The following is a 13,055-nucleotide window of genomic DNA, read 5'->3' as shown; positions in this document are numbered from 1 at the left end:
TTGGATGAGCTTGCTTGTACTAAAATTAACCTGAGGCATAACTTGCTGCTCGCCAAGCGGCCATATAACCAGGTTATATGGTGGGCAAGTTATAACCTCCGCTAACCTACACCTTCTATACCTAGGCGTTGATAGGTAACGAGCTAACTGATTAAATAATTGACTATCAAGTGCGGAGTACAATCCACGCCTCACTTCAAAAGTCAAGGCACTCAGCACGATTATGTTAGAGCCTCTTGAGCTTCGCTCGTATCCGTCCTGTTCCAACTGCCTGTCGTGGTCCGCAGACGGTGAAGTTGCCGTTGCAGCAGGAGAGATCGTTTATGTGCTGGTTTGTTGGAATCTTCGCCCGCGTAGTTACAGAATCGGTAACATCGAGGCTAACAGCTATAACAAACAGTCTCCAAAGCCAAGTAAAGAGGAGAAGCAACAGGATCAGGCTGCCCAGCGGCCGACGGGGTCACAGTGGGATATATCCAAACTTAAGACCAATGCTTTCACACTGAATGAGCTGCCTCTCCTACTCCCAGAGCCTGGTACCACGTTTTCCATGGGCGAGGAGCAGTCCGCCAGCCATGCTGTCTCCGTCGCATGGTCTTCTCCGCGTTTGGCAGTGTATGGAAAATGCATGCTAGCGGTGCTGACCAGCAATCTCACCCTATCGCTCTGGCATGCCGTGGATGGTGCTTCCAGGTGGAATCGAACGCTAATCGTTAACCATGCACTCCGGAAGTATTTCAAGACCATCGTGCGCGATGACAGTTCCATGTTAAGGCGAAAACAAAGAATCAGAGCGTTCTCCTGGAGCTACCTCTCGCTACAAGCTACACAAGAAGAGGTCGATGATAAGGGTTCTCGTCATGGTGGCGGAATACATTTTCTCATTGTCAGCAATGATACAAACGATATAGTCGTTCTCAGAGTTACTGCACCTTCGTACGGACAAAGTGCAATTGCTACGGTTCTCTCTCATTATTCTCTTTTGCCACAACGTGTCCAGCTTTTTCAGCTGGCGGAGCAAAGTTCTCTATTTGCTGAGTTGTCCGCAAGCAGGGCTACTATTACTACTATCTCATCTAGTGCCTGGATAAAGAAGCTAGAGTTAGAGGCTTTCTCAGCATCCGTTCCTCAGATTTGGAAGGTTTTAATCGCCTTCACGTATGGGTCGAAGTTAGAGATATTACATCTGGAGACAGAGATTACTGCCACACACGACGAGCCCATGATCCAAAGGTTTGAGTTATATAACAAAGAGCTATCACTTCAATACTCGATGGCCACCCTTGGTCTAAAGGGTCCTTTGCACTGGTTGGAAACGGCAGTACGTTATATACCCCTAGAATCCGAGTGTTAACCGTGCCGCTGACCCATAGTGACGTAGGGGGACGACAATATCCTCTGGTTAGCTGCTGGAATAATGAATGGATTTATTGTTATAACGATTCCCAAGGATACCTGGGCGCAAGCTGTGATAGAGGCAAAAGTCCACAAAGAGAAGTTTGATGCTTCTTTCGCCAATTGGCACCCGATTTCAGGTAATGTTGATACTGTGTATCCTTTTCCATTCAAGTTTCTAACCAACCTTGCTCTAGGTTTTGCTTCAAGAAAGGATGGGACGACTGACGGCAGTTTGCTTTATACTACGACTTTATCCTCCTTGCACCTTTTGGGATTTCCGACCATGGAAACACAAATACAGCAACCAACAGACGACGAGGAATATTCACAAAGCCTATACTTGAAAAAAGAGGTTGAAAGCTTCAGAGATCGCTTCGACCTAGATTACGACCTCAGTGGCATGTCAACAGCGAAGTCTTGGGGTTTATGCAGCTATCGCGGATGGATTGCCACTTGTGCAACCTTTCATCCTACTGACATGGTACAGCATACCACTTCTTCTCAAGAACGAATGACATTATTTTTTGCCCCTCCTGGCCCGGACAGATTTGATCATACTGAACCCGGTATGCCGTGGCATATGCCAGCTACCACCCCCGGTAGCATACAAGAATCTGCCTGCAAAGTGATACAGTTTACGTTAAAACATCGACCTGCCCAGTTAATGAAAGATCCATGGGCACAAAAACTTCTTTATGCGGCTGCTTGCTCCGTAATAGTCTATTATAATTCTGACCCCAGGCTTGTGGCTCAGGCGCAAGAAGTGATGCAGGCTTTGGCTGATGAGCCCAGCGTAGATTTGAGTCTAGAAATGTCTTTACTGGACGAGCTCTTCCGGGAACCGCATAGATTATGCACAAGAACAATATCTCCAAAAACGAAAAACCAGCTCAAAGGCGGCGCTGGGAGCAGTATGTTTGAAAAGTGCGATATCTGTGACAGTGGAATCGAATGGTATTCTCCTATGGAATCACAGTGTGCGGAGGGCCATCTATTTGGTACGTTCATCTATCGTTGTCATTTCCTAGACAGCTTGATTAATTCCTCATTTAAGACCTAGTACTAATAATTCCGAAATTAGCCCGGTGTGCGTTGACATTCTTATCAATTCAAGATCCTTCTATTTCGAAGCGATGTTCTAGGTGTGAAAGAGAGTGCTTCGATAATACTAGTGCAGCTCTTGGTATAGAAGGGGCCAGGGGTTTGCTCGGGAAGATTCTCGGCAGGTTTGACGAGTGTGTCTATTGCGGAAGCAGATTCAAGGCGTAAGCTGTCCATATCAAGGACCCTATTTCAAAATATGGACGCGTAACAATAGAAAGTGAATAAAGCTGGAAAAGTAGGTATGAATGTTAATAATATCGAAACCGAAATTCAATCCATCTATGAGATTATGCAAACATGACGCGCCAAATATTGTATGTCCAATAAAATGCCAAAATCTATGTAAGAATAGGCGCAGCAGAGATGTAAACTCCCAGGGGAGGTGTAAATGGACGTGACGAACGCCAAAAAAAATAAAGCACCGAAGGGTTTTATGTTCGGTCTCCCATTCATACCCTGCCAAGGATATGGGAGTCGAGGCAAGCTGGGAGGTGAAGGCCTCTTTAGGTATGTGCGAAGTTAAAGCCACGGGAATAGGTAACATACACTTAATCAAACATCTTAGTCATGGCCTTATGAGCTAATTCAACACCGAGACTATGGGAAAGAAAGATTAGCAAAGCACAAAGCAAAGAACGGCTATCAGCATCAGAGAGTGAATCTTACAAGGTGGCTGCGTTAGCAGGGACTGCTCTTGCAAGAGCAGGGCCGAAGCCTGGGAAAAAAGCTTTATATCCACCACTTGCATAGATGCTTCTAATGGTACCTCCAATAGTCGGTTTTCCGGGCGCACTCTGCAGCCGTGACTTGATAGTATCAACAGGGAAAACGGGTATCCACATAGCTATTCCAGCAGCTCCTCCTGCGGTCAGAATGGCGGGTAGAGATAGCTCTCCTGTCACATTACCGTCCGCGTCCTTGGGTGTTAAGTTTCGCTTTACATACTCATACATAGCAAAGTAGGCGGCAGATCCGGGGCCGTCACGGGCAAGGGTCATGGCGCTCCCGCGGAAGACACTGCGGATTCCACCCTCTTTGTATAGTTGTCGAACAACATCAAGTCCGCCACTATATTTCGGTTTCTGACCAGGCGGTGGTGGATGCTGTCCCTGAATTTGAAGCAACACCTTCACTCTTTCAAATGGTGCAGTGATTAAAGTCATAGGAATCGCGGAGAAGAAGCCAGCGGCAGATATCTGAGCAATAGAGAACTGCGGAGTGTTGTTGTGAACAGGGACCTCGGACAGGCTGCGGACAAGCGTTTTCCCCAAGTCATAGCCCTTTTATTTGTATGCGCCCATTAGAATTCATAACGAGAAAGGTTCGAGGGTGCGTACCCAAAAGCTAACGGCAACTGTAAAATAATCAGAATATTAGTTGACATGTGAATTTGTGGGTGGCGGGGTCGAAAGAACATACACATTGGAGTAACTCCAACGAGCGGAGCAGAGACACCAGCGTACAACCCCTACGACGGACAACATCAGTATCCCAGTCAAAATCGCAAGTATATACATAGACAAATAGAAAACAGTACTCACCCTTGCCATACCCTCTCGGGCTATGGTCTTTTTAACCACATCGATGGCACCGGTGTACGCACCTCGCTCCGCAGTCTGGAGTCGTACTTTGACCAGATCAAACGGGTGGCCAACCACTACAGCACAAATACCACCCACACCGCCTGCCACAAAAGACCGGACTTGCGCAAGTGTATTGTTAACCGTACTTGAAGCGGCCTTTTCTTCCTGTTGTGCCGGAACAGGTGCCGCGGGGACTTTGGATGCCATGGGCGAGAAAAAGAAGGCTGTTAACACACTCTAAAGTGCTTAGCACTGACGACAAATGCAGCGGTAAAAAGGTATCTATATGTATACTGTATAAGAATAAGAAGAAAAAGAGCAGAAAAGACGAGCAAAGGGAGAGAGGAAGGGATCCAAATATATTATATGGAGATGTTCTTTTCTTCCCAAAATGTTTATCTTGCGCGTGCTCTCGGACCTCGGCTCGGCCACGGATAAATGATTTGCCTGAGTATACCACGTGACATGAAACTTACCTACCCCATAGTATGTACATAGGTACCTACAATGTAATGTAGGAAAAAATTAGTTCTATTAAGATAATTCTCTGTATATCATTAAATGGCATACGGGATAAAAGAGAAAGCAACTCCAAGCAGCACCTCCTTGCGAAAAGTATCGGCCATCTACTAGAAAGCTATTATTTAAGATACAGGCTCATAATGCACGCGGGCCTCACTGCTTCGTCTACGGATATGAGATACCCAGATAATCACGTTGTCAATTGCAATCACTAAGAGGGCCATTAGTTAGTTAAAAACCCTTCAAATGGGGAGAGGAGTGGTTTCCTGTAGGTATGAAGCTCAGCTGAGGGGCCACATACCGCTGATATAAGTGAGAGCAACAGTGGGAGTAACCCAGGCGCTATCAATATAAGTGCCAAGCGCAGAAACATCGACATCGCTATCAAAGTCTGACATGACGGCCAGCAGAGAGAGAAATACGCCGATAGTGGTAGTGGTGATGATGCTCAGCATCTCGGCACGGCTCTTGTGGGACTTGGAGAACCAGTGCAAAATCGCGAGAAGGACAAGGGTTAGCCCAGCAGCAACGAAAAAGAAACGGAAAATGATGGTTGCTGCCCCGTAAATCTGAGTAAGCTCATGAATAGCGGCCTTGCCTCCATGTTCAGCGTTTGCTTCCTTCCCCCCCGTTTCTTCTTTAACCTCGATGCCAAAGGTATGCATGATCCAGATAAGCGACTCTGCTAGGAACTCTTGCATAAGCTCACCAACTTCTTCTGAGGACTTTTGGAAGTCCTTGACGGCCAAAAGCTTGTCGTAAATAGAGGTAAAGTCTGGCATTCCGTCAGTTGACTTGAGCTTGCTAGAAATGTCGGCAATAATATCTTTCAGGCCTTCTACTAAGTCAGCTGGCGTCTTAACCATATCAACCCTGCTCAGAGGCCCAAGCAGAGCGTTCTCATAGAGCCTCCTGGCAACGTCATACAGAACAAAGGAACGGCTTCCTTCGCTAGTAACTAGAATAGCAACATGCAGTGGGTAATGAAATAGAGCCCAGATCTGTTGGCGGATAGATCCAAACCGTTTCACGTCGACCTGGTCAAAATAGAGCATATAGACAAAGTATATAATCAAGACATGGCAGATCACCAGGGCCACAGAGGTCCCTGATATAGTTGAAGTGCCAAGAGCAATGCTTTTAATCTAGAATAGCCGTTAGTTTTTCTCTCTTTCTTTTTGTATTGATCATCGTAGTTGGAGCAAATAATCTAGACTTACGGCTTTTGTCATTCCAACTATTCCCTCTCCAAGGACGATCAAGGTAAGGCATCCGAATCTCTCAACAATTGGAGTACCTTTGAAAGATAGTACTTTCCAAAAACTAGATATCGTGATCATGAATACTGCCTCAAAGGCAATCACGATATACCAGGCGATGTGTGCCCTTGGTGAGTGCAAGGAATGCGCGCTCAGGGCTAGAGCGAGGAACACCATTGCTGCGAGGAACAGTGTAGCAATGACTAGAACTTTCGCCGTGAAGGTCTGTTTGTGGCCTCTCAAGTACCAAGCTACGGTCATATACTGTGCGACCAGGATCAACCGGGATATCATGAGGAGGTAGCTCATGCTAGCGAAGCGGCCGGGGTGTTTAAGGATGTTAGTGACACTGAAGTTGACAGACAAGACGGCGAGTCCGGTCATGATGCCCAGGTGGAGAGCCTTAAAGGTCCGTGCCAATATGGAGTCAGTGTAGAATCTGATATCGAACAAGGCAGCTTGTAACCAACAAAACCAAAGAATGGTTATGAACGCAATGTATGACTTGACGCCTGTGACAATGTCAGAATCCTGAGACAGAGCAGCGGACAGTTAGGACATACTATCGGAAGTGTTGATCTCGTGTGTAGCATGGAAGATTGCGAGCGTGGCGACGAAGAAGAGATCATAGAACAGCTCCATGGTGGTGGCTTCATGGTTCTTCTTGAGGGTAGGGCTGTCGGTGGGAAACGATTGCTCCTCTGGAGACGCCCCGTGGTGAGCTGCTTGGTGGTCCCCATGGTGCTTTTTCTCCTCGAGAAGGTCTTGTTCCGAAGCAACGGGGTCTGCGATGAAGGGGAGCGGCCTCCGCCAGTTCGAGTCCGTATAGTTACGGCGGAAGATGTTCTTGAGCTGCATCTTGAGGATGGGGGTGTGCTGCCCTCTCGTGGCTTGGCAGGGTTGGCGAAGAAGCTTGACCGTGGCCCAGGAGGGAGAGGCATGGCGATGAATATAAATACTTGGAGCCCAGCAAAAAGGAAAGAAAGAATAAAAGGGGCGTGGAATACTATGTGTGTGTGGCCCCGTTGGGAGGCTTGCGATAGCCCAGCTGGTGAGGCTGGTGTTTGATTGACGAAGGATTCTCGGGCGGCCTCAAGCTTTTCCTACCAGCCAGCGCAGACCGGACAGGCCAATCAGACAGCCAGTGAACCTGAGAAACAAGCAACGACAAGCAATCAGAGTCAAAGGATCCGAAATGTTAAACTGCGGGCCATCTTCCTCCTTGAAGGATTTAGGGAGATGGGGACAATTTGATAAGTCTCTGTTTTCGGCTTTGATGGGCAGCCGAAAGGTCACCAGCTGGAAAACGCCATGTAACTACAAGCCACCCTAAGCAGTGCCATTTACTATAAATAGTGTGTGGCTGCTGTACATCATACCGTATATATGGTCTCCGCATTCAGGCCGACGACCAGCCGTCAGGCTTGAGATGGTATACACAGAGTAACTACATCAGCGTCCTCCCCCTTATATATTTTGTCGAGACAGCGAATTTGTCACAGACTTCACGATCTAGCATGTGTCTTTATTAGATCGTGAAGAAAGAGGATTTAGGTTCCCTTCCTCCAGGCCACGTATTTACACTAGTACCATGCATCAAACATGTGAAACGAAGCTGATACCTGTATCTCGCGCCAGCCGAGCTCTCGGTGGATGATCCGCCCAGCCTCGCCCAGCGAAATACCGTCGGGGCCTCGTAGGGTTGAATGGATGACTAATCCAACAAATACTACTTTCGGCCAAGATGACACCACTGTACAGCGACTGTTCCTTGTAGGATCAAGCACACAGCGTAGTTCTTAGTGAACCAATATATTCATCATCTTTATCTTGTTACTGTTCTAGCATCCTCCGTTTCGTAGCTCTGCTCGAGCCTCTTTGGCTCACTATTCCTCTCTAATATCTCTTCCCACCCAGCGACCAAATTCTTACATCAGGACGGCGCGTGCTTCTTTCTGTACAATATACTGCTTAGTAAGTGTTTGCATTTTAATATCTCGAAAGGTGACTCGTTGATACTGGATATATATTAACCAATAGAAGCTCGTGTATATATTGTATACATGACGATTTGTTGGTTAGAACTTACGCATGAAGAGATAAGATCAAACATCAACCCCAAAGTGATACCTTTTTGACGGCCGCTTTGGTATCTCGGATCTCCTTGTACTTGAGGAGCTAGCAGATACATATATACAATCATATGCTCTACTCACCAAAATATATAACAATATGAAGAGATCAGCCGCGTCATTAGATACAGCAGTGTCAACTAATCGAACGTCTTCTCAGCAGCCTGCACCACGTCAATTCTGTTGGGCGAAGAAGCTCTGATGCGATTGAGGTCGGCCTTGCTTCAATTGCCCGGAATCATGACTGTTACTACCGGCCAGGTAAGTGATGCTATAACGGCTCGCTCTGAAGCCGAAGGAAATCAAGGTTAACGTAGCTTACTCTAGCAGATCAGATGGAAGCATCTCGTCCTCATCTCCAAATATCCCCGAGTCAGTTGAGGTATAATCATATTTGTGCGAGGTAACATAAACTAGCTTTATGTCAACTTTAGGTTCTATTTGGCTAATTGTTATATATGTATACTTACATAAAGAGATTATCCAGAGCTCGCGCAAAGGGCCCAACGACTTAAACTTGCTGTTTTCTCGATAAGAGACTCCGAGATACAGAGCTCCAAAGATTTGCCGAGTGATACTAGTGCGAAAATTTTACACTTAAATTTGCCCATCAAAGACGAAGAGCAGCAGAAAACGTCTCAAATGGTTGGAGGGGCTTCTAACGACAGTATGACAAAATACGGATATATTCAATTTTGCATGGCTGATATGGAACCAAGAACGCTGCTCCAGCTACTATGGCACCCCCCCCCCCCTCTACCACAATGGCACTCTCGGCCACTTTATTATAATCCTACATACCAGGGGATACATATTATATCTACATAGAGTAGTTTTGAAGCGTTCTATTCCGACTTCACGCGCAATTGTCTCCCATCTGCAACACGACTCACTTTCTTCCTTAGTATCGTCACGAGTAGTACCTATGTGTCAAGACCTAACTTCTGCTTCAAAACAACCGCCTTATAAACGTATTCACAGTTAGCACTACCTAAGCTATAAGCCAAATAGGTAGTAGGATTGGTCACAAAGCCGCCGATTTCCCCCTCGACTGAAGGCCTACACATATATACTCAAATCGAAGGTACCAGCGGGGGCTTTAGTATCCTTAGTATACCTGGTATTCAGATGGCAAAACTAATGAAAATTACATTCGCCAGTTGGACTGCTCACCTTACCACGAAGAACACCACAAGAACGGGCTGATGTGGTAGACCTTGCGCCGAACTTGGTGGCATATGGCTGCATCCGACCGGCCAGTTTTTTACCTTTTGGCCCTTTTTATGTACAAACTCCATTTCTAATAACTTCTACAGGCTTTTGTCTTTCGTAAGTAGCCTAAACGAAGGAACTTATAGAGTTATGTCACACTCTTGACAGATGGAATCGCGTCACCCCGGTAACGTAGAAGACCATGATATCCCATTACAAATAACACATACAAGAATCACACAGCCCACCCCATCTATAACCTATACTCTATACTACATCCACGTCGCAACTTTAGCCATCTGTAATACCATCGATTGTCTGTATTCTTCATTTTATCTAGTATAGAAATATATAATAATATTAAAGGTTATTACTCTCGACTTAAAATACAATCAACCTTTAATATTACTATCTATATTCTTCTAACTCCAAATCCAGGACCCAGAAGCCATCCGGATACTCCTGCCCGAGAAACTATTTTTAGAATAGTAGCAACTTTATACGTATGAATCTAGTAGGCTCTACGCTACAAGCTATACACCATTCCAATTTGAATCCACGCGTCTTCGCTTTTGGGATTATTGCAAAGAAAAATGCTCCGAAAATAGCGCATGCGGCTTGTGCCTAGGCCGATATCGTGACATGGGATATTCTCACCATGATAACTATGTAATGTTAAAGATGCTATCAAACTCATTCTTGGCAAGACACTCCGCCTGTAAGCATCCAACAATACGGTTAGTTATGAGACATCTCCGGCTCACAGTTGCCTATAGGCCAACTATACACTCTATCGTCACGATAGAACAGGTAGAGAAATAACTGGGACGGAAAAAGACGAAGGTTTGAAAGTTTCCTATGCATGGCAGCATGGGCAGATGTTAGAGTTAATATGAACCTTTACAAATGTAAAATACAAAAGGTCATTCTTGTCGTATTGTATGGGATATGATATTCTATCCCACTGATCCCGTCCATGCTTTCGCTATTCGAGTACAGCGGAGGGACAAGAACTTGAGATTGAGAACAAGCCTGTCTTCTCCATTTGATATGAGGGAAGTGTGGGTCGAACTGAGTGTGGGTTTGACATTTAGATCTTACGGAGGATAAACAACCTTAAAATGATGAATTTGCTTATTTATATAGCCTAATTTAAGATCACATATAGCAACGTTATGCTCAATGTTCAATACACCACTGCTCAATGACTCAGAAGAGCAAGGACTGCAACGCAACGAAATTGGCACTGGTGCGATGCAGTAGGTCTTGATTAATGATGAAGAATGAGTACCTAGTCCCTGTGATTGATGCGTAGAAGTAGGATACAAATGCTGGTATAAAGAGTAAAAGCATATATAATTGGAAACGTAGGTGAACGTTGCACTGTGCTAAGAATACTACGTACAGGAGCTACTTAGGTACCTTATAAGTGTCTCAGGAAGGAATATTGATTATGTCATCCACTCCGATTCGGCTAGTCACACACTGGACATCAGGCCTTTAAATAGTCTTAGCTAAGTAATATCCACGTGACTATCCCGAAGCTTTCAACCCTTATGTGAAGGTAAAAACGACCTCTCAACTTTTCTGTATCGAGAATGAGAGAGAAGAAAAAAGAAAAACAAAACAGAAACGCCAGCATTTTGCTTTTTCTAATTTGATCTACATATACGAGCCAGCGAGGCGTCGACGATCTCCAGCGGCACAGCTTGGTGCAACAAGATGGGGAGATGGCTGATGGGGAAGAGCATGGCTTCAACCCATCGTTCGTCTCCTCCGCATCAATACAGTGATTTTTGTTTGGACAATGCACTTCCAGAACTTATTATGTATATATTGTGCACCATGCGCCACCGTGCCAGCGTGACTTGGTTTACCCTCAGCCGCAGGTTTGGATCATATGGGCCAAAACTCCCCCCGGATCAAGGGAAACCTAGCCCCTATCCAATCACACATAGCCTTGGTATCCGTCCATTCGCACTTACATATAGTAGTCTGAGCAACAAAGTTAGGTTCCGTCACTGTTCAGATGGTTCATTTCACAGGTTTATTGCTCTTTCTGGACATGAGGGTCATAGACATGTAGGCCAGTCCGTCGAACGCTCAACAGTTGTTGGAACCAGCCCCGGATCCTGCCTTTGAACGGAACCTTCACACTGAACCAAGCGTATATAAGTAGAATGGTTGCGAGTTCATCTTACATTGCTGCCGGGACAAGGCTTCTTACCGAAGGAGGGGGTAGGGATTATACGCATGCCTGCAGCAATTTATTTCCTCCGTACATGGTAGTGGCAGGGATATATAGATTACCCAGCATGGGGGTTACATTGCGTGTAATCAAAACTCGGCCTGCATTTTTGTTTCTGTTGGAGGACGCAACAACTTCCTGGTCAATTGCTTCGCCTAGCCTGTGTATCGACTGCCTATCTGGAGATCTCACAGACAGCTGGGATAACCAACCACGTCTATGAATTAGGCGATCGCGCATTTGTGTTCATTGAGCATAGCCCAAGGATTCTAGGTCGTGTAACCCGTCCAAGGGGTGAGGTCAACGCAGCTTGAAGATCTCCGCGCAATTATTGTCTCCATACGAAGATTATAAATGTACTGGCTTCAGCCTCAACAACAGAAGAAGTTCTCTCGTCGTTCTTTACGTCCTTTTCTCACCCCCCAATTCTAGTCTTAAAACAGTTGCTATAATTTCCAAACATACCCCCGTCGGCAGTGAGAGCAAAGACAATCGCTCCTAATATATTATCTGGGCATACATAGCCAAGAAAATCACTCGCCATTGAGGGCTGAGAATTTAAAGCTATACATACTCCTATATATACGTTTATACGGTGCTGCTCACACGCTCACGCTCCCTGAGCATCATGCATGGGTGACACTTTCATCATGGAGAACTCTGCGTCAAGCATTAAAGATTCCAGCACGACCATAGTCCATGGGCCCATCACCACGCGTGACTCGCAACCAGAATGTGGCCTACTGTTGGCGGAACCCGTGTATGCGGAGGATGTATTTCAGACTCGGGGTAACAGTCTATGGTAAGTGCTCAAAATTAATATACTGGGATAGTTTTATATCTATATATCAGACTTTTGCGCTTACTCTATCATAGGAGGGTATTACCTGAGGTTCAAATCAATGTAAGGTCGATTATATGAACACTATTGCAATCTACATAACTGACGGTGTGGCTGACTGTTTGCAGATGATCGCTTTCTCTGGGTATGCAGGCTTTTAATCGGCAAATACGCTACACACGCTGACCCTCACGGGACGATACCAGCACCATTGGAAATGGTGAGTTAGAGGTGCCTCAAGTGGCAAAAGATTTACCTACCATATCTAACGCGCATATCATAGGATTATTCCTGAGCAGTGGTATGATTCTCGCCCTTGCTGGTCCAGGCGGCGCCGTTGTCGCATACTTACTTATGGGCATGGTGGTCGGCGCTGTAATATCATGTTTGGGAGAAATGACTGCCCTAATGCCTGTCAACGCTCCGGTAATGGAATTCCCGCGAAGATTTCTAGATCGTGGGGTGGGTTTTGCGGTTGGCTGGACATATTGGTCTGTTTCAAAACACACACCTCAGGTAGGATACTTTAACACTTCCAATTGCTGACTTCAAGTCTAGGTTCGCATACGCGGTTGTCGCTACACACAATATGGTGGGTGCCGCAGAAACAGCCCGATATCGATATACGGACGGGAAAACAAATGTCATTTGGGAAGTAGGGGAAAGAGTTGACACTGCGGTGTGGATAACGGTTTTCATTGTTCTCATCGCGTTGATAAATCTATTCCCGGTCAAGGTGAATAAATAACTCGCGTA

The 13,055-nt window shown here is 45.8% G+C and overlaps 6 protein-coding genes across 6 annotated transcripts; 2 read left to right on the top strand and 4 right to left on the bottom strand.

Annotated features, from left to right (window-relative positions):
- Window positions 1-223: 223 nt before the first annotated feature.
- On the top strand, window positions 224-2,458 carry MCYG_07142 (conserved hypothetical protein; the record flags this gene model as incomplete). The annotated part of the gene is made up of 5 exons (XM_002845132.1): window positions 224-331; window positions 401-1,321; window positions 1,451-1,535; window positions 1,593-2,396; window positions 2,427-2,458. 5 exons carry the CDS (start codon window positions 224-226, stop codon window positions 2,456-2,458), a joined length of 1,950 nt encoding a protein of 649 aa, XP_002845178.1.
- Window positions 2,459-3,050: 592 nt separating this feature from the next.
- MCYG_07141 (carnitine/acyl carnitine carrier) lies at window positions 3,051-4,292 on the bottom strand (the record flags this gene model as incomplete). The annotated part of the gene is made up of 5 exons (XM_002845131.1): window positions 3,051-3,099; window positions 3,169-3,782; window positions 3,840-3,856; window positions 3,922-3,970; window positions 4,044-4,292. 5 exons carry the CDS (start codon window positions 4,290-4,292, stop codon window positions 3,051-3,053), a joined length of 978 nt encoding a protein of 325 aa, XP_002845177.1.
- A 437-nt stretch (window positions 4,293-4,729) lies between these two features.
- MCYG_07140 (conserved hypothetical protein) lies at window positions 4,730-6,724 on the bottom strand (the record flags this gene model as incomplete). The annotated part of the gene is made up of 4 exons (XM_002845130.1): window positions 4,730-4,818; window positions 4,909-5,752; window positions 5,828-6,324; window positions 6,430-6,724. The coding sequence occupies 4 exons, from the start codon at window positions 6,722-6,724 to the stop codon at window positions 4,730-4,732; spliced, it is 1,725 nt and encodes a 574-aa protein (XP_002845176.1).
- A 1,592-nt stretch (window positions 6,725-8,316) lies between these two features.
- Window positions 8,317-9,296, bottom strand: MCYG_07139 (uncharacterized protein; the record flags this gene model as incomplete). Its single annotated transcript, XM_002845129.1, has 6 exons — window positions 8,317-8,411; window positions 8,469-8,575; window positions 8,800-8,818; window positions 8,892-8,921; window positions 9,087-9,115; window positions 9,172-9,296. The coding sequence occupies 6 exons, from the start codon at window positions 9,294-9,296 to the stop codon at window positions 8,317-8,319; spliced, it is 405 nt and encodes a 134-aa protein (XP_002845175.1).
- A 1,961-nt stretch (window positions 9,297-11,257) lies between these two features.
- MCYG_07138 (uncharacterized protein) lies at window positions 11,258-11,698 on the bottom strand (the record flags this gene model as incomplete). The annotated part of the gene is made up of 2 exons (XM_002845128.1): window positions 11,258-11,366; window positions 11,472-11,698. The coding sequence occupies 2 exons, from the start codon at window positions 11,696-11,698 to the stop codon at window positions 11,258-11,260; spliced, it is 336 nt and encodes a 111-aa protein (XP_002845174.1).
- Window positions 11,699-12,108: 410 nt separating this feature from the next.
- On the top strand, window positions 12,109-13,047 carry MCYG_07137 (proline-specific permease; the record flags this gene model as incomplete). The annotated part of the gene is made up of 3 exons (XM_002845127.1): window positions 12,109-12,260; window positions 12,506-12,790; window positions 12,858-13,047. 3 exons carry the CDS (start codon window positions 12,109-12,111, stop codon window positions 13,045-13,047), a joined length of 627 nt encoding a protein of 208 aa, XP_002845173.1.
- Window positions 13,048-13,055: the final 8 nt, after the last annotated feature.

Source organism: Microsporum canis, genomic scaffold (genome assembly GCF_000151145.1).
Source record: "Microsporum canis CBS 113480 supercont1.6 genomic scaffold, whole genome shotgun sequence".
NCBI classification, from domain to species: domain Eukaryota; kingdom Fungi; phylum Ascomycota; class Eurotiomycetes; order Onygenales; family Arthrodermataceae; genus Microsporum; species Microsporum canis.
Note: the sequence above shows the minus strand (reverse complement) of the source record. Positions and strands in the feature narration are given on the sequence as shown.